General features: G+C 50.5%; 5 protein-coding genes across 5 annotated transcripts; 2 read left to right on the top strand and 3 right to left on the bottom strand.

Moving 5' to 3' along the window:
- Positions 1-1,308: 1,308 nt before the first annotated feature.
- On the top strand, positions 1,309-3,607 carry TrAFT101_005259 (uncharacterized protein). Its single transcript, XM_024900952.2, has 5 exons — positions 1,309-1,932; positions 1,985-2,016; positions 2,089-2,353; positions 2,422-2,665; positions 2,728-3,607. Exons 1-5 carry the CDS (start codon positions 1,443-1,445, stop codon positions 3,491-3,493), a joined length of 1,797 nt encoding a protein of 598 aa, XP_024757544.1. The 5' UTR covers positions 1,309-1,442; the 3' UTR covers positions 3,494-3,607.
- Positions 3,540-5,959, bottom strand: TrAFT101_005258 (uncharacterized protein). The gene is made up of 3 exons (XM_024900948.2): positions 5,712-5,959; positions 4,848-5,638; positions 3,540-4,780 (listed from the first exon to the last, which is right to left on the bottom strand). Exons 2-3 carry the CDS (start codon positions 5,401-5,403, stop codon positions 3,831-3,833), a joined length of 1,506 nt encoding a protein of 501 aa, XP_024757545.1. The 5' UTR covers positions 5,404-5,638; positions 5,712-5,959; the 3' UTR covers positions 3,540-3,830.
- Positions 5,960-6,513: 554 nt separating this feature from the next.
- TrAFT101_005257 (uncharacterized protein) lies at positions 6,514-11,716 on the top strand. The gene is made up of 2 exons (XM_024910169.2): positions 6,514-10,501; positions 10,570-11,716. The coding sequence occupies exons 1-2, from the start codon at positions 6,964-6,966 to the stop codon at positions 10,803-10,805; spliced, it is 3,774 nt and encodes a 1,257-aa protein (XP_024757546.2). The 5' UTR covers positions 6,514-6,963; the 3' UTR covers positions 10,806-11,716.
- Positions 11,717-12,164: 448 nt separating this feature from the next.
- On the bottom strand, positions 12,165-13,820 carry RPL23A_1 (60S ribosomal protein uL14). Its single transcript, XM_024908728.2, has 4 exons — positions 13,686-13,820; positions 12,957-13,251; positions 12,757-12,834; positions 12,165-12,692 (listed from the first exon to the last, which is right to left on the bottom strand). The coding sequence occupies exons 1-4, from the start codon at positions 13,697-13,699 to the stop codon at positions 12,660-12,662; spliced, it is 420 nt and encodes a 139-aa protein (XP_024757548.1). The 5' UTR covers positions 13,700-13,820; the 3' UTR covers positions 12,165-12,659.
- Positions 13,821-14,189: 369 nt separating this feature from the next.
- TrAFT101_005255 (uncharacterized protein) lies at positions 14,190-14,492 on the bottom strand (the record flags this gene model as incomplete). The annotated part of the gene is made up of 1 exon (XM_066127421.1): positions 14,190-14,492. The coding sequence occupies one exon, from the start codon at positions 14,490-14,492 to the stop codon at positions 14,190-14,192; it is 303 nt and encodes a 100-aa protein (XP_065983532.1).
- Between the last annotated feature and the right edge of the window lie 2,932 nt (positions 14,493-17,424).

Here is a 17,424-nt window from a genome sequence, read left to right as displayed (position 1 = left end):
GCGGCGATATAAATTATCACCAGCTTGCCGCTCCACAGTTCCCGGAGGCTAGTGATATATGTTCTCAACGGCAAAGACAAGAAGGGAATAACGGGCTTATTTCATGACATCCAGAGTCCATAATTTCAGAGAAGGGACTGGGTATAACTCAGAATAGTCTCCCGCAACTTGATTGACTTGTCTATCCTCGGAACAGCGCTCTTTAATCTTCAATAACAACTGGTAATGATGGCGGAATAGATGCACTCTATATAAGTCCCGTGACTGCAGCGGCAGTGCTACGTTGGCGCCTTCAGTTGACGGGATACGCCGCCAGCAACTTCAAGTGGGGTTTATGGTCGAGCCAGAATTTAGGCCAGCAAATCGATAAGACCTTAGCCGCTACCAAAACAAATTCTCGCAATTTTCATCCCACGATCCAAATTGCTCCTTTTCTCAACTATGTTTCTCGGGTCGCATCGCTTCGGCGTTGCCATGCGCGGCTATTCTAAAGCGCCGCACGCAGTCCTTCTTTCGTCGAACTGAAGTCCCAAGCTCTATCAAGCTTGAAAATAGCTTTAATCGACGCCACGGTAGGGAGATTTTTCTTTTGTTTGCTTCCTTTGTGATCCGCAGCATATCCATGCCAGCCACTCAATCTTCCCACGAGTTTCTCTTCCAGGCACGCTGCGTCTTGCAGTTGTGCCTGGAAGGGCTGGCGTATCGATTGTAGACGAGGTTATCTCTGATAATTCTTGCCTTCAGCGTTGTTGCAAGACGAACGGGCCATCATAGTCCATGCCGAATGAATTTTTTTCCCGTCGACGGCGTGGCTCCCAGAGCACCTACATATTACTGTACTACGTGTTTCTAAAGTGACTACTACCTACTACTATTAGTACTTGAAAAGACTACATAATAGGTGTCTGACGACGCAAAAATAAAAAAGAACTTGTTGAAAGAAAATAATACGCACCACTCACGTTGTCTGTGTCAACTGCCGTCTCGCTCTGTGTCTCTTTTTGTCTTTTCTCCTCCAATGCATGAAGCTATACTGGATGTAACATAGCAGCGTTTTCTGCTCTGTTACAGTAGCTGGGCACACAAAGTATGGAGACAATCAGTATATGCCGCTTTCCCGATGCATGCTTTTTGACGAATAATCGTCAGTTACGTCACTTGCCGCTCTATCCTGCCCATAGGCGCTTTATCGCCCAATCCCTCATATTGGCTAAAGCTTGGAAGTACATGCATGTGCCTCAGCGCCAACGCTGTTGACATCACGACCCTCCCCATTTCTCACATATTAATTGCCTCCCAGAGCCTTATCCTAAGAAGCGTTCCTAGAACATTTTCTAAAATTCATCATTTCGCCCTACCTACTTTCATATCATTTTATTACTCTCTGAATAGAAATCAAGATCCCAGCTAGTTGTAAAGGCCGCTCTTCGTCTTCGCCCGCCATGACTCTCACCAAATCGTCCAAGTTTGGAAACCTCCCGCTTAGCACAGTTGGCCCTCTCGACTGCGCTCTTACCGGAACAGCACTTTTAAATAGCCCGACATTCAACAAAGGATCTGCCTTTACGCAAAAGGAGCGTCGAGACTTCAACTTGACTGGGCTGCTTCCCGCGAATGAACAGACTTTGGACCATCAGGCTGAGCGCGCATACCAGCAATATCTATCCAGAAGCGACAGCCTTGCCAAGAATACATTTTTAACCTCGCTCAAGGACCAGAATGAGGTGTTGTATTTCAAGCTGCTGCTTACTCATCTCAAGGAAATGTTCAGCGTAGTATATACTCCGACGGAGGGCGATGCCATTCAAAACTACTCGAGGCTTTTTCGCCGCCCTGAAGGATGTTTCTTGGACATTAATCACCCTGAACGCGTGCAAAGTGATCTTGCACTCTGGGGGACTCCAGATGATGTCGACTATATCTGCGTAACAGGTATATCGTCCCTCTAATGCTTTCCTTATCTTATGCTAACTCATTTCCTAAGACGGCGAGGAAATTCTTGGCATTGGCGACCAGGTATATTTGGCTGCCTTCTATCAAACATCTAAAGAAATACACTAATTATCTCTCTCTGGTTTCTATCATCAGGGCGTAGGCGGCATTCTCATATCTGGAGCAAAGCTGACTCTCGCGTCCCTCTGCGCCGGTGTTCATCCCAGTCGAACCCTTCCCGTCGTCATAGACTGCGGCACTGACAATGAAGATCTGCTCAAAGACGAGCTCTATCTTGGTCTCTGCCACCGTCGGGTAAGAGGAAAGCAGTATGACGATTTTATCCAGACCTTTGTCGACGCTGCTCGAAAGCTATTTCCCCGAGCTTACATTCATTTCGAGGACTTTGGCTTAAGAAACGGTTAGCATCAAGTCACTCACAGCCATAATGTTTATTTCGTCTCAGACTAATCTTTGTTAAAATTGCAGCCAGACGTCTGTTGGAGTTGTATCGCCCCACGATGGCCTGCTTCAACGATGATGTTCAGGGAACTGGCTGTGTGACACTTGCGGCTATCATAGCTGCACTGCACGCCAGCGGACAGAAACTCAGTGAGACTCGCATGGTTGTCTTTGGCGCTGGGAGTGCTGGAGTTGGTATCGCAGATCAAGTCAGAGACGCAATTGCGACAGAGACGAACATTACTCACGAGGAAGCTTCACAGCACATCTGGTAAGCCTATTCTTAAGCCTGAGATGCATGTTCGAAAGATTTTATTCTAATGGTCTCATTAGGTTGATTGACAAGCCCGGTCTGTTGACATCCAAGCTCGAAGTCTCAGACGCTCAGAAAATATACGTCAAAGATGCCTCCGAGTGGAAGAGCGATGGCAACGACCTCCTTTCAGTGGTGAAGCAAGTAAAGCCCAATATCCTCGTCGGAACATCCACCGTTCCTGGCGCTTTCACCGAAGAAATTGTCAAGGCTATGCATGAAAATTCTCCACGGCCAATAATCTTCCCTCTTTCCAATCCAACTCGACTCCACGAAGCCAAGCCAGAGGACTTGCTCAAGTGGACCAATGGCAAGGCACTCGTCGCAACAGGATCTCCCTTTGATCCCGTCACCGGCCCCTGGGGTGAAGACGGAAACGACATCACTATTGAAATTGCCGAGTGCAACAACTCTGTCGTCTTCCCCGGCATCGGGCTCGGCTGTATTCTCAGCCGCTCTAAGCTTCTCACCGACCGCATGCTCGTCGCGGCCGTGCAAGGAGTTGCATCGCTGAGCCCCGTTCTCAAGGACCCAACCGCACCTCTCTTGCCAGACGTGGAGGAAGTAAGGACTGTCAGCGTCCAGGTAGCAAAGAGCGTGATTCAGGCGGCAGTGAAAGAAGGCGTGGCGACTGAAAAGGATATCCCATCCAATGATCACGATCTTGAGGAGTGGATCAAGGAGCAGATGTGGAATCCGGAGTATCGCCCGCTGAGGCTTGTCAAGATGGAGGGCGCAACGAGAGCGGCCAAGGGAGAGCTGGGGAAAGCCATGCCGGGACTGTAGCACAGGATGATGAAGAGCAAAGGAAAGGGACGTGATAAAGATATGGGTGCATTCATCAAGTAAGCAGGCTATAGAGTACTAAGAAAATAGAGTAAATGGTATGTGTAAGATGCATTTTCAAGAACTAAAGGACGACAAACTATCATGTTTTATTACTGTGTCTGCTTCATGCCGTATGCTAAAGAGTGTCTGAGTAACAACGATATATCAGATAGCTACAAAAACTCCGTAGAAATCACAGGACCTACGTTTGGCGCATTCTCCTCACAAGTTCGAACACGATGGGTAATCTAATGGTATTGTCCAAACATTATCAATGACATAGGCCATGGTATCATTACTCTGTGTCTTCATCAGACTCCTCTTCCTCCTCTTCGTCATCATCATCGTCCTCATTCTCCACCTTCGTCCTGGGGTGACTGACTCCAACCTGCATACGTCTAGCGACATACCATTGGGCTACAATACCAACAGAGAGCGCAAGAGAGTCCTTCACCCAGCCGGCTACCCACTCTCTGGGGTCAAGCTCACCAGTCTCAACAATGCTTCGGATGTCCTCATGCACACGGTTATGCAGGGATTCTTCGTCCCCAGACTCGGGGGTCATAGGACGAGGGGCCTCAAGCCAACGGGCCCATTTGGCGGGGAAGGGTTGGCTGATGGTGGCATACTCGATTTCATGGACCGGGTCAACAATGAAAATGGCAAACCGGAACTCTTCCTCGTTCTCTTCCTCCGAGTCATCGGACTCTTTCTTCTCCTTTTCGGCGGCGGAAGTTCGGCCGAAAAGGGTCTTGTCCTGGTCAGTGACAATCGCTTGGACGGACAAGAACAGATCCGAAGTGCGAATTGCACCAGGCTCGCCGTCACCCGATCTTGCCTGCGCCCTCACAGCCTCGATGCCTCCCTGTGAGGCAAAGTACTCGGTCGCAAACGACTCTGCATTAACGCGGCAGAGCTTTGTGCCCTCGACAAGGCCCTTCACCACACCCAACTCTCGAGGCTGGTCAACTTGTCTCCACCAGGGGCCATCATCCCAGCCGGCAGAGCTGTCGTTAGATCGCGGGTGGCTGCTTTCATGGCCTCTCTGGACAACGTGGAGCTCGCCGCCTTCCACCTGCTGCATCACATCGGAGAAGACTTCGTAAATGAGAGGGTCGAGAGACGGGTATCCGACCAGATCGTGGGTAATGTGAATGAGGAGGCGCTCATGAGAGCCAATAGGAGGAGCGATGGTGTTGATTATGTTGGATAGGGTTGGCAGTGCACGGTTGCGAATCTCGTCGCCTGTAGACAGGAGATTAGTTGGACACCTTTGGCGTTGACTCGGCGCAAGACAAAACATGGGACTCACCATAGCTTTTCAACACATTCACATCAATGCCGCTTCCTAGGCCTTTGACTTGCTCTGCCCACTTCTTTGCCTCTTCGTTCTGCTGAATCTGGCTGTACGCAGCCTCAGCCTGCTTCATGACCCCGGTCGCGGTTGAGAGGATTCCACCCCACCATCCCCCTCCGGATTGCTGAGGCTGCGCCTGTTCCACCGGTCCCCTCCTCTCCGACTCATGGAGCTCGGAGCTTGTGGCACTGGGGGTGAAGCTGGCTCTGAGGCTCCTGGAGCTGTCGGTGGACTTGCGCGCAGCAGTGGCCTTGTCGTCTCCAATGGGAGGGGTTGCCGTCGAGCGTCGAGCGATAGTCTCCTTAAGACGAGGTGTGTGTGGGCGAGACGCAGGCTGGGGAGCAAGCTCCGATTCTAGGTCGGCGAGGATATCGTCATTGCCAATTGCTTTGGCGGCGGCCGAGGTGGGCTTCTTGGACGGCTTCTTGGCCTTGGAGTCGTGGCCAATGCCCGAGAAGAGCTCGTCGAGATTGTCGTCGGCAGGCGCTGCCTTGGATTTTTTGGAGGCCATGGCGTAATGCGTGGGACTGTTTGTCTATTTGGACCAGACAGATTCTATGGCCACGTATGCAGCTGGATGTGTTGATTCATGCACGGATGCCAAACCGGGTGTTTGGTTTGCTTAGAAGCCAAGGTACCTGGAGATTATGGCTGATACGAGCACGGGGTAATAGCGTGGTGTGCACGGTGGGGTAAGCAGTTGCGGTCGGTGACGATATAGGGATATGCAAGTACAACAAGAGATCCTGAAACAGTCAGCATTATAGGCTCGATAGTTGGTGCTTGTTTGTACTGCAAGCTGTTTCAGCTCACGCTTACCCTTTGTTGACAGAGAGTGGAATAGATGCACAACGACGGTTTGCAGCAAGCTCTAGCTCCTGGCAGAGACGGGCTGTTGTGGAAAGGGAAAAGTACAAGCAGCAAAACAAGGCGCTGTGGATGGAATGATAAAAGCGGCGCCGGATCTACGGGGCGGGAGCATTCGTGCAAAGTCTCAGCAGATTCAGCGGGTCTTGCAGCGGGTTAGGCGCTCAGAAGTTAAGGTTTTCTACCGTGAGAAATAGGGCGAGCCGTATTAGTTGCTGCTTTTGGCCTTGTAGCATCATCCACAGGGAGCTAATGGCTGTGCCCAAGGCACCTATAATCACCGATTGCAAAATCACGTGAATGATCAAACAAAAAAAGGGTGCTTGTACCTGGTACTAGCAGTTGTTTGCATGACAAAGCCATAACTGGCGCCGCCCCCCTGAGCACGTCTGTCAGTCATCGCCCTCAGCCCGTATTGTCTGTCTATGCTCTGCCGGTTTTTTCATGTTCTGCAGATTCTTTGTATGTAAAAGCAAGCTTTGTTTGTGATACACGGGCGATGGCGCTCCTCCAGGACCGGAAAGGGCTAAAGGTACATTGGTACATAAGCGCTGATTGGATTACAGCTAGAGGAAGAACCCCGGATGGGACGCTTTTGCTTTGCTTTTTTTTTTTTAGCAGCTTGTACTGAATACCAGGTGCGCTGGCGACTTGTAAGCCACGGCACTGTCCTGCGTTCTAACTGGCCAGCGGTTGCCGGTACGTACCTCCCTGCGAACTTATTCGATCCACGACTCAAAAAACGCAGGAGACTGCACTGACAGCGTGGAAAAAGGCTGCCTTCAGAAATCTCTGATATTCAGCTCACCGCGGCATCATCGCAGCAGCGGGCGGCGGCTCTTATTTTGTCTGCGTATTGTGCCTGGTGTGCGTCTTTTGCCGCAGCTGATTGTTGATTGCTATTGTTGCTTTGTTGGCGGGAGGAAAAACCTGCTCGCTCCGGCCGGCACGTCACGCTTCATTCGCCTCTCACTTTTGATACAAAGCATCGCCATCAACACTTTGGCGAGCCCTTTTCACTCACTCCCTTTCCTCATCGCAGAATCTCATTCTTCTGCATCTTCTCTTACCCATAATCATCTCCGCCCGTCTTTTGCGGAATTGCCCTGACCTCGCGGACATCTTCTCATCTACACTGCCCGTCCTCTTACACCCCTTTAAGGAACCTTCTTGTTTCCACCACAGGCTGCGGCGGCCTGGCATCATGGACCGCGCTCGCCGCCCAACAACAAATCGTCGCAAGCCTCAGGGAGTTTCTTCATCTCCTACGTCTGGTTCAGACGCTTCTTTTGAGCGGAATCAGTCGTCCGCCAGTCCCATCATGGCGCATGCCACTAACACTCCACAAGCCGCACAGCAAAACCGGCGCGCCCAAAAGACTCTTCAGCCCGCCTTCACCTTCTCAACGCCGGGACCAACAACCCGGCCTCTGAATCTGAGAAAGAGATCAAAGACCATGGATGACTACAGCGTGGCTGATGAAGATTTTGAAAACGACAGCCCCAAGAAGGGCGGTCACAGCCTGCGCAAACGCGCGCGTGTTGACTACACGTTTGAGCAGATTGACGACGACATTGACTTTTCAAGCGCCATTCCAGGCTCGGCATCAGCAGCTGCCTCTGCCCCTCGTAATAGGAGGCGACGGCCTGACAGCAACAGCTACGATTCCGAGGATCTCTACGGGTCTGGACTCAAGAGGCGAGGCGCCTCTGTTGATGCTGACACGCCATCCAGCCGGCGCCGCTATCCCGCCAGGAAGACTTCCGAGTCGAGAGCCTACAGGGATGAGTTTGACGACGACGAAAACGACGTCCAGGACACCATTGAGGTGGGCGTGCTGTATTCCGACTCTGAGAAATCCGACAGCGCTCACATGGATCTCTCAAATGCTTCATCCACGGACCTGTCCGTCGAGGCCCCACAAAAACCGACAACAGCCCATTCAGGCTTTCCGCACCAGGACAGCGACCTCAAGTCTGCCGACCACGCCGCAGCGCCAGCCCCAACAAGTCTGGATGTTGATCCATCTGGAAATGCTGCAGGCCCTGCATCTGCTTCTGATTCTGATTCTGCTTCCGCTTCTGCTTCTACTTCTGCGGCCGCTGACATCAACATGCCCCAGCCGCAGGCAGACCGTGCAAGGCTGCCCGATTCGGCCGCACCAGCCTCAACCGCTGATGAGAAGACGGCTGAGCCACAGCCCAATGCTCGCGCTGAGGGCGACGCCACACGCACTTTTAGCGATGAGATGGCGGCACCACCTGAAAGCTACGCGGATGAGCTCAAGTCTCCACGCAGCAGCACGCCGCAGAACTCTGGCCGCATTGTCAACAGCAATGATCGTGAGCGAGAGCCGAGTGTGCAGCCCGTGCAGATGTCGCCAGCCCCTTCCACACCGCCGCCTGCAGTGCATGCGACCGCAGAGGCCAATAACACGGCCTTGACACATGCGGCTGAAAATGACACTCCCGCTGAAGAAACTGCATGTATTAAGCCTCTTAACCAACTTCCCGAAAAGGAAATTCCACAAGAAAACCCTGAGGCACCACCAGAAAGCGACACACACCCGCAGCCCCAGCCTCAGGCTCAGCAAGAGTCTCAGGCCCGGGCTCAACCACAAGAGCCGCCATACTATCCGTCGGCAGCGGCGCACTTGATTACACTCACTGCGCCGTCGGTGCAGCAGCTCAAATCTCAAGTACAGGCGGAAGAGGCCCATGAAGCGCAGACGCCAGAGTCAGAGCCAGATTCCAAAGCACCCAGCCCTCCCCCCATCACAGTCACTGCTGCGGCCGAGGACGAAGCCGATGGCACTCCGGCCTCTCCATCAATATCTGCTCTCGGCTCCACGACATTGGACGCATCTCAGTCGACGAGCACTGACACCACATGCGTCGAGCCACGCGTGTCATTGCCCGAGGACGGTGCTGACGCTGTTGTCAGCCCACCATTACCAGAGATCCAGGTTCAAGTTGAAGGCGCAAATATGAAGCCTGCAGATCCAGCGCCGCCATCTCAGCCCTCTGAGCGAGGCCCGTTTAAGCCACAGCCTCGGCCTGAAGGCAGATGGGCTCACCTGACTCCATATATCGATGGAGAGTATGTCGCGTATCCGGAAAAGAAAGCGCAGCAAGAGGACGAGGTCACTACCAGCGAAGACCAAACTGCTGATGACCGAGAGGCCAATGACATGGAGCCAATGGTCGATGACAACGACGACATTCCGGATGCTGCCGGGATCGAGGCGCCCACACCAGCTCTCAATACACCCTTACGGGGCTCCCCTGTGCCCGATTCGATTGACCCCACTGCCTCCAATTCTCCGGCTGCTGGTGGAGATGACGGCGACGACGTTGATGTAACTGAAGAGCCACCCGAGCGCAGCCGATCATTCCGCTATCGCAAGCTTAGAGATCCTAATGAATACCTTGCCGCTCTCGAGAATTTCGAGGAAATGTCAACAGAGGATCTCTACGAGGTCTTGGAATCTATCAACATTTCACTTGTTCAATGGCAAACCGAGTGGAACGGACTGGGCAAGATTGTCGATGACTACGAAAACTCGCTCCGCCGGCGCGTGGCAGACGTCAAGTATGAGTCTCGAACACGCAACTTCCACCAGCACGGCGTCAATTATGAAGAACCTGAATTTGTCGTAAAGGGTTATAGGTCCAAGGACAGAGAAGGCATGACTGAGACACGCTACCTGCAGAACCAGGATCGTATTATGGCAGCCGCTTATGGATTTGAGTATGACCCACATCCATCCAAGATTGGCCGCCAGAATCCAGAGACACAACAGGCAGGAATCATGACCCGGGGTCGTTCACTACGCAATCAGCCAAAGCCTACAGCCAAGGCGACCGAGGCAGACGAAGTCACTGGCAAGAGACAGCGGAAGCCTGTTCAATTGTTCGATCCGGCAACACAGGATGTCAGCCGCAGCTCAACACCGGTTCCAACCGCCAGACCCAGACGGCGTAGAACTGCCAATGCCGACAACGATGAAAGTCAGGTCTCTTTTGCTGCCAGTTTCAACAGCGAGTCCATCTCAGACGACGAAGCTGGAGATGGCAGGAGGAGACGCAATCGTGCAGCACGGCCCAAGATGAATGTTCCCAGCATCATTGAAGAGCTCGCGCCTGCTCCTCCAAGCGAAGATTCCTCTGTACGCGAAACACCATCAAGATCGGGCCGTAATAAGCGAGTCAAGCAGCCCCCCAAGTACGACGAGGACCCTCTGGGCTACCACTTCGTTGAAGAAGAGCCGCCCAAGCGTCGCCATCTGTTGACTCTCAAGATCCCCAAGGGCAAGAACATCAGCGAGCCGTCTTCAGCAATTACAGACAATGGCGATTCGCGGCCTTCGACTGCCGACTCAGATTCCACTTCGCATACTGCCGAGTCGTCGTATTCGTTCCGCCCCAAGCGACAGAAACGATTCCGCGACGACGCCGAAGAGAGTGAGGAGGCTTCTCAAGCTCCCACAAAGAAGAAGAACAAGCGCATCAACGTTGTTCCCTCAGTTGGAGGAGAAGAGTTCCCTGTCCTACCGGAGATGCTCGAGCCAGAAGCGGCATTAGGCCCCAACCGTAAGATTCAGAAGATCAAAGTTGTACGCACTACTCCCGCGAGCCGCAAGGGCACACCATCGTCGCTGCCCAATGGCGAAGAAGCTGAAGAGCCACCAAAGGACTACAAGTCCATGACCAAGTCGGAGAAGATGTCAGCGTCTATGAAGAGTAAGTATCACGCTGTTAAAACACGCTACATTTGTTGTCGCATTCAGCTTGCTAACAAACCATTTCAGGTCGCTGGGCCAATGGCAACATGGCTGGTGCTGTGGAGAAGCGAAAGGCAACCCTCGCTGCGAAAAAGGCCGCGCAGGCAGCGGCTGAGCAGAGGGTTGGGCTTATCGCTCCCAAGCCCAAGATGAAGGCGGCTAAGAAGGAGCCGATTGAGCAAAATCAGATGCCACCGCCCTTTGCCCCTCAACAACCACCACAGCAAATGCATGGGATGGGATACCCATATCCTCCATCGTAAAGTCGATTTCTATTTTCAATCTAGCCAAAGGGGAGGCAAACATATGGCTCAACTCATCGAAAAGGGGAGGCTCAGGCCTTATCTTACAGCATCATGTTTTGCTTGTACGATGTTTATACCACCACCTTTTTCCTTCACTGCGGGAATAAGACTTTTTCTGTCAACCCGCAACTAGCGATTCATGTATCATGGTTGGGCGTCAGAACGTGTTTGTGTATTGCCAACAGAATTGGGCAGACAACTTGCACATACCATATCGGGTAAATACATACTTGAACCACAAAAGACAAAAGTCATTAATCATCTAAAGAGTGGAGATGAAGGAGAGGGAGAATGGGAGGTTATAATTGCAGTGGATGGAGCTATGAAGAACCGGGAAACGATGCATTTGGACATCTGTATACGATTACTTTACTTCGTTTCTCTTTTTTTGTCGTTATCTTCCTTTTTTCTTTTCTTTTTTCTTTTTCTTTTCTGCCTTTTTCTTCCTTTTCAGCATTGGGACTGGCTTTACACAAAAAAAGCATATAGCTGACTGGTCAGCCCTCGGCGTTGGCGGCTTCCCCCAAGAATGGTGGTTTTTTATACAGAGGGAAATACTACTATTTTTTCACTTTTTTCCTTTCAAACTTTTTCTTTGGTTTGATACATGTTTCTCTTTTATCTTTTTCTCGTTCTTCTTTTTCTTGCCTGTTTTAGTTTTTTTCTTTTTTTTTCTTTTTCTTTTTCTACCTAGGCAGGTAGTTTACACCCAGTATATAGGAGGGGACCACACATCTTGCTTTTGTGCAAAACACGGTTACGCGGTGGCAGGGCATCTTATGAGAGGCTATATCGGGCTTCTTTGTTTTTTCAGAGGTATACTGGTGGTTATAGCTACCTTTCTTGGCCTTAATAAAACGATTCTCGAGTTGTTGAATGGAGTTCTCGTGGTTGTTGCGATGTGTTTGACTGTGTAAGTGACTAATTGCTAATGACACAATAGAGGAGTTGTACACTAAATGGGCTGTATAGCGTACAAACTACCTATATATTTAGTGAGTATGTCATAAAAGAGACGCAAAAGAGCAAGCCCATAAATGTAAAAAGGCATTCATTTCTATATTCATACTAAGTACTTTCCCTTGCGACTTCTCTATTGCAATAGTACCAGTAGATAGATTAGAACTACTTTTTATTAACGCCTCTTTGCTTGAATGTTCATACAGGGTAATCGGCCGGCCAAATCTATTAGGTACGTATCCTGACTCTGAGAATTTCCTAGATGGGCCAAGTGGACCAATAGATAAGTGGACACTAGGCAGTGTCTCAAATTTTGCTATGAACGAGATGGTAACACAAGAAATCCTACAGGGTTGTGTCGTCTTTTTACAAGCTAGTTGATGAGAAAGGCACGGCCCTTAGCAGCTATCCTTATAGGCTCTTCATTGACTGTTTCAATAGCTGCTCGGGGCTATGATTAATTACATTCTGGCTTGCGTTACGTTACAGGAATGATGGCATCACAACAAGCAGTTTCACCCAGCACTGTTTAAAGAGGACTTAGGACTTGGATATTTTTTTCTTTGTCCGTTTGATGCGATACCTGATATTGAATCATCCTTACACGCCGCAACCGAAATGCAAGAGCCTGCCAATCCAGCGACTTTACTTTCCCGTTTCCTCCCCTCCCATTCTTCCCCCGAGTCAAAATAAAAAAAAAGAAATCCGGAAGGGGGGAAAATAAGAGGCAGAAAAATTATTTCCACGCTTCTATAAGAATCGCATCGGGGGGGACTTGTTCATTTATGTCTTTTTTCTTCTTCCTCTGTCTCCACTGTATAAAGTAAAACCTCCCTCCTTCGAAACAACCTCTTACATGACGACACCGGAGTTGCTGGCAATACGCTGGAGAAAGAAACGTTAGGACAAATGGTTCCTCAGTGGGGTTAATATTGTAGGTAGCACTTACGGGCCACAGCTCAGCAGCCTCCTTGCCGACGGGGCCAGTGATGGCAGAGCCCTTCATCTCACCCTTGGGGTTGACGATCTGCAAAGTCGAATTAGCTCATGTCACAGCATCGGATTGGCGGAATGGTTTCAAAATGACGTTCCCAGCCTCATAGTGAAGCAGAAGACCACCACTCGATCGCATATTCAGGGTAGACGTACGACACCAGCGTTGTCCTCGAAGTACAGGAAGACACCGTCGAATCGCTTCCAGGGCTTGGCCTGTCGGACAATGACGGCGGGGTGGACCTTCTTTCGCAGCTCAGGCTTTCCCTTCTTGACGGTGGCCATGACCATGTCACCGACACCACCGGCGGGGAGACGGTTCAGACGAGCACCGATACCCTTGACGGAGATGATGTACAGGTTACGAGCACCTGAGTTGTCGGCGCAGTTCATGACGGCACCCACGGGAAGACCCAGGGTCATCTTGAGCTTGCCACCAGGGGCACCACGACTGTATGGCACATTGTTGTCAGTCCACGGGTTCTTTGCGATACGTTGATCGTGGTGCAGTCATCGTTCTCCTCTCTTATTTCGCAATTCCTCGACCAAGGATCATCAAAAAAACTGGTGCCGGCATAACGAGGAACGATCCAAGTGTTGCTCTCTCAATCGTATTCGACTTGTAATTGCATTTTGACGTTTTGACGCATGCTCGATTCGTTTAAAAAAAAAAAAAAAACTGGCGAGAAGTTTTGATTCGTCGATGCACAGAATAGATGCTCAGAAATTCGTTCAGATTGTCTCGTCGTGAGGGAGAAAGCTCATCAACAATATCCTCCTCTTGCCCGGCTTCTCTTCCAGTAATTTTCTTGGTCTCGTCGGGGAAATTGCGAAATACAGAGAGAGATAAAACGAACATCCTGCTATGCGTTTAGATCGACTTACGATTGCTTGGCCATTGTATCGGAGGGTTTGGGGGCGTTAAAGTCGTGAGAAACGTGCCGAGTCGCGGATTGCCGTCGTGAAGCTGAAGCTTTTCAGGGCAAATTTTCCTTATGCGATCTGTGGGGGTGAGAAACCCTACGAGAAGCGAGTTTGTGGCGCACGTGACGATAGCGGGCTTATCGGGCGGTAGGGTAGCGGCGACACATCCGTTTTTTCCCACGCCAATGATGGAGCTGGTGCAGAATTTTGGCCCAGAGCCGCCCCGCTCTTTTTTATCTGCTCTACTGTACGGAGTACGGTATATCAGGCTATTCTCCCACTCTCGACGCTTAGGCAATGGCGGCGATGCGGCGCTGTTTGACATGTGGTGGCTGCTGATTGTGCCAATTGATGATACTAATGCGGCATGATATAGATGGCTCGCAATCATATACGATTATGGTACACACCAAATCAATTCCCGGCTGCAGGTCAACCGGTGCCTAACTAAACATGTTTGCAAAATTACACAACCTTGGAAAAGAAGAAACGAAGCAAATAGCCTTCTTCCAACATTCGCAGAAAAAAAAAATGAATCAAAACAAGCGGTTTTGGTGTCCAACCCAGTTCAGCATCGATTCCCAGCAGCACGTCTGATTCCACCCAATATACCAATAGATAACATCTAATTCGTATCCGTACGGTCGACAATTTCCCAGGTCCCAGTATCCGAGATGGGAGAACTGTCTGCTGCCACTGTTTTGGCCTGTTGCTGTACCGCTTCAGTGCTCGTGCCTTTATTGGCGCCCTCGCCGTTGTCATTGTCATTATTATTATTGTTGTTGTTGTTGTCTTTGTTACTGATTACCATCAACCTATATGGGAGGTCGCCGTCATCATCTCCGATATATGCTGCCACGGTATGGCTACTGACACATCAATAAGTGATTAGCTTAAGGTATGGAAAACTTACGGATACTTTTGTGCTTCTTCAGACATTTTGACGGATTGTTACGATGAGTGTATATCCTGAGGATATGGCCCTCAGAGCTGGGGCAGTATCATCTTCTTAAATCTCACTCCCTCCGGCTGGCGGCCCATATATCAAAGAGAGACCGCATCTCAGTTGCTACCCCAATTACCGCTCTCTTCTTCAGGCTCAAATCATCAAGACATGGCGGCTAGTACAAGTCGCCAATGATACCGCACCACATCTCCGCATGCGGCTCTGTTCAAGCACCATGACTTGCTATTCTCTGGCCTTCCAACTTGACCTAGGCACGTGGCCACGCTCAATTCAAGTCAATCAAGACGGAACTTTGGTAATATGTGTATCAAATATCTTCATGGCCAATGAGTGAGACGACCTTGTCTGCGCGATTGCTGTCGATGCTGGTATCTGCATGTGGTGTGCATCAAATGAGGTCATGTCGGTCTGTACGGAGTACGCTTGAACGTATTCGGCCTCTTGAATCTTCGGATACCAGCACGGCTCAATCACGGCCCCATCTTTTATCTGCCAAGATGGCTTTGAATTGTACAAATGAATTCATGTAGAACCTGCACTCGACCGGTGCACTCGACCGGTGAGATGAGGGATGCAGCCATGCTTGCATGACGCGCGGTAAGCGCCCAAATGTCCCCAGGCTTGCGAAATGCAGCGCAGCACGCATGCATTACTTCGCTTAAGCCCGTCGTTTATCGATGCAATTTGGAAGCCAATCCGGTGGGTGTAAGCTGGAAATCTTATCAGGGCCTGGTGGCAGCCACGCTTTGCCTAGCGCCTGTTGGAGGGAAATCGATTTCTTGTTATATATGGTGATTGCTGGGGGACGCGAGCCAACATTGTTTGCGGTCCCTGGGCTGAGAACCAACTGACGAGCTGAATGCGAGTTTTTTCTTTTCTTTCTTTTTTTTTTTTTTTTTTTTTTATTTTCTTTTTTTTTAGATCCAGTTGGGTCAAGCTGTTCTTTTTCGGTCTCAGAAACTTGTTGGCTGTTATAAAGATGCTATTGTTGCCATACTAGCGTTGCATGATTCTGCAGTCGTACAACTTTGCCGCAAACTTGAGCTTCATCGTTTCTGCGCCTTTGCTTCACTCGCCATCCCCCACCACATGCGGGGTGATTATGGTGGCGCAGAGTGGATCGAATTCTAATAAACTATTCGATGACCTGGTTCCTAACACCCCAGGCTCAGAAGCCAAGCCAGGCAAAGGGGTGGCATCTTAGTTGCTGATACTCCGTATGCTCTCATATATTGATTTGGCAAAGACACACCTTGTACGACGTTAGGCATTGTCTGGCATGTACCTAATGGCCTGATTGAGTGCCCAGAAAAGAGGAGCAACAGAAATTCAATAGCGAATCCTCCCAAAGCCTTCTTCGACCACCACTCCCAGATAAAATGAGTGACGTTATATTCGCCCGAACAGGCAGCTAGACATTGGTATAAACTAGGACTAAAACCTCTCTTGGTATTCGATAGCGCCTAGAATAAATTTCCAATGATTTTTCTACTATTCATCTTTACCGGTGTCAGACAATCATCTACCGAGCTTTCCAAATTCTTCGATCCTGGGAGGTGAAATGCACACCCGCATCGCAGTGACATGCTCTTGGTGTAGAACTTAATCACGGAAGCGGTAAAAGGTGGGGGCCGGCGCCGAACGTCTTACCAAGACTCTGAGCTGAAGCCGCCCGGAAATAAAGAAGCACCTGGGAATAGTTCCCTGTTCACGGAGCATTACCAATACACCTATATACATGTACTATAGTAAGGTCGTATATACTCCAGGAGCCGCCACGAAAAAGGAATGCCGTGTAGTCTTGGAATTCGATCCCAGAAACAGGATCCCGGTCAAGGTGAAGAGATGGATCTCCTGCACAGATGCCCATTGGCGTACAGGCCAAGGTTGTGCCAAAACATGGCGAAACATAGCACATAGCACTCAAGCACTCCCTCCTCTGTAGAAGGATTCTATTCCCTCCGCCGTCAGCTCCATTGCGTAGCGAGAACTGATGACAAATTAGACTCCATGCATAACAGTCGTGGTTTCCAACCAGCCTCTCACATGTCCCGGATTCTAGAACCCAATCCGTGCTGTGGGGGCTGTCGGCACCTAACAACCGATGCTCGTGCCAGATGGCGTCGCCCATTCTGTAGAATCCATGAGTTACTAACACCTGCTCAATCTCCGCGGAATGAGAAGGCTTCCACAGCCATAGTCCTGCTCAATAGTACTAGGAGTAGGTACGAGGTATGGCCGGGCCAAAGGCCATTGTGACCTGCCTAGTCATTGCTAGTCGCCCATGCTCCATCCAAGCTGCAGATGGCCCTGCTTATGTGGCGGTGCGGTCCCCCGTACATGGTCGCATCTGGTGGTGGAGATGCATAATCCACAAGCCTTGATCCAGTAAAACACCATCTCCGTAGCTTCCCAGCTCTCTGCGTTGTGCATGCGAATGGCACCTGGCTATTGTATGGAGTCCATGTGAAGAATCCGCGGCGCGCTGGCGCTCTGGGACTGTTTTACTGCGTTTCACGCCCATGGCAAATAACGTTTCAGCAGCAGCCCGATTTGGGCAATGTCATCGTACTTATAGTCGGCAGGCCACCGCGTCTCCACAGCCAGCCCACTGTGGCTTGAAAGTTTGGCTGGGCTTCTTGGAGAGTCTCTCCCCACTTGCGCCCAGAGCTCGACGACTCGCCGTTTTCTCTCCCTTCAACCTCGATCGAGCTTCGCAGAGCTGTCCGTATC

This window comes from Trichoderma asperellum, chromosome 3, assembly GCF_020647865.1.
Source record: "Trichoderma asperellum chromosome 3, complete sequence".
Lineage (NCBI taxonomy): Eukaryota > Fungi > Ascomycota > Sordariomycetes > Hypocreales > Hypocreaceae > Trichoderma > Trichoderma asperellum.
The sequence above is the reverse complement of the archived record's forward strand: the minus strand, read 5'-3'. Positions and strand labels throughout refer to the sequence as shown.

Coding starts and splice junctions, on each gene's coding strand:
- RPL23A_1 (XM_024908728.2), bottom strand. Junction 12,835..12,956: donor TCGAGGACAACGCTGGTGTC/GTACGTCTACCC, acceptor TCGACTTTGCAG/ATCGTCAACCCCAAGGGTGA. Junction 12,693..12,756: donor AGGCTGCTGAGCTGTGGCCC/GTAAGTGCTACC, acceptor TTCTTTCTCCAG/CGTATTGCCAGCAACTCCGG.
- TrAFT101_005258 (XM_024900948.2), bottom strand. CDS start 5,403: ATGGCCTCCAAAAAATCCAAGGCAGCGCCTGCCGACGACAATCTCGAC. Junction 4,781..4,847: donor GAATGTGTTGAAAAGCTATG/GTGAGTCCCATG, acceptor TCCTGTCTACAG/GCGACGAGATTCGCAACCGT.
- TrAFT101_005259 (XM_024900952.2), top strand. CDS start 1,443: ATGACTCTCACCAAATCGTCCAAGTTTGGAAACCTCCCGCTTAGCACA. Junction 1,933..1,984: donor CGACTATATCTGCGTAACAG/GTATATCGTCCC, acceptor TCATTTCCTAAG/ACGGCGAGGAAATTCTTGGC. Junction 2,354..2,421: donor GGACTTTGGCTTAAGAAACG/GTTAGCATCAAG, acceptor TTAAAATTGCAG/CCAGACGTCTGTTGGAGTTG.
- TrAFT101_005257 (XM_024910169.2), top strand. CDS start 6,964: ATGGACCGCGCTCGCCGCCCAACAACAAATCGTCGCAAGCCTCAGGGA. Junction 10,502..10,569: donor GATGTCAGCGTCTATGAAGA/GTAAGTATCACG, acceptor AAACCATTTCAG/GTCGCTGGGCCAATGGCAAC.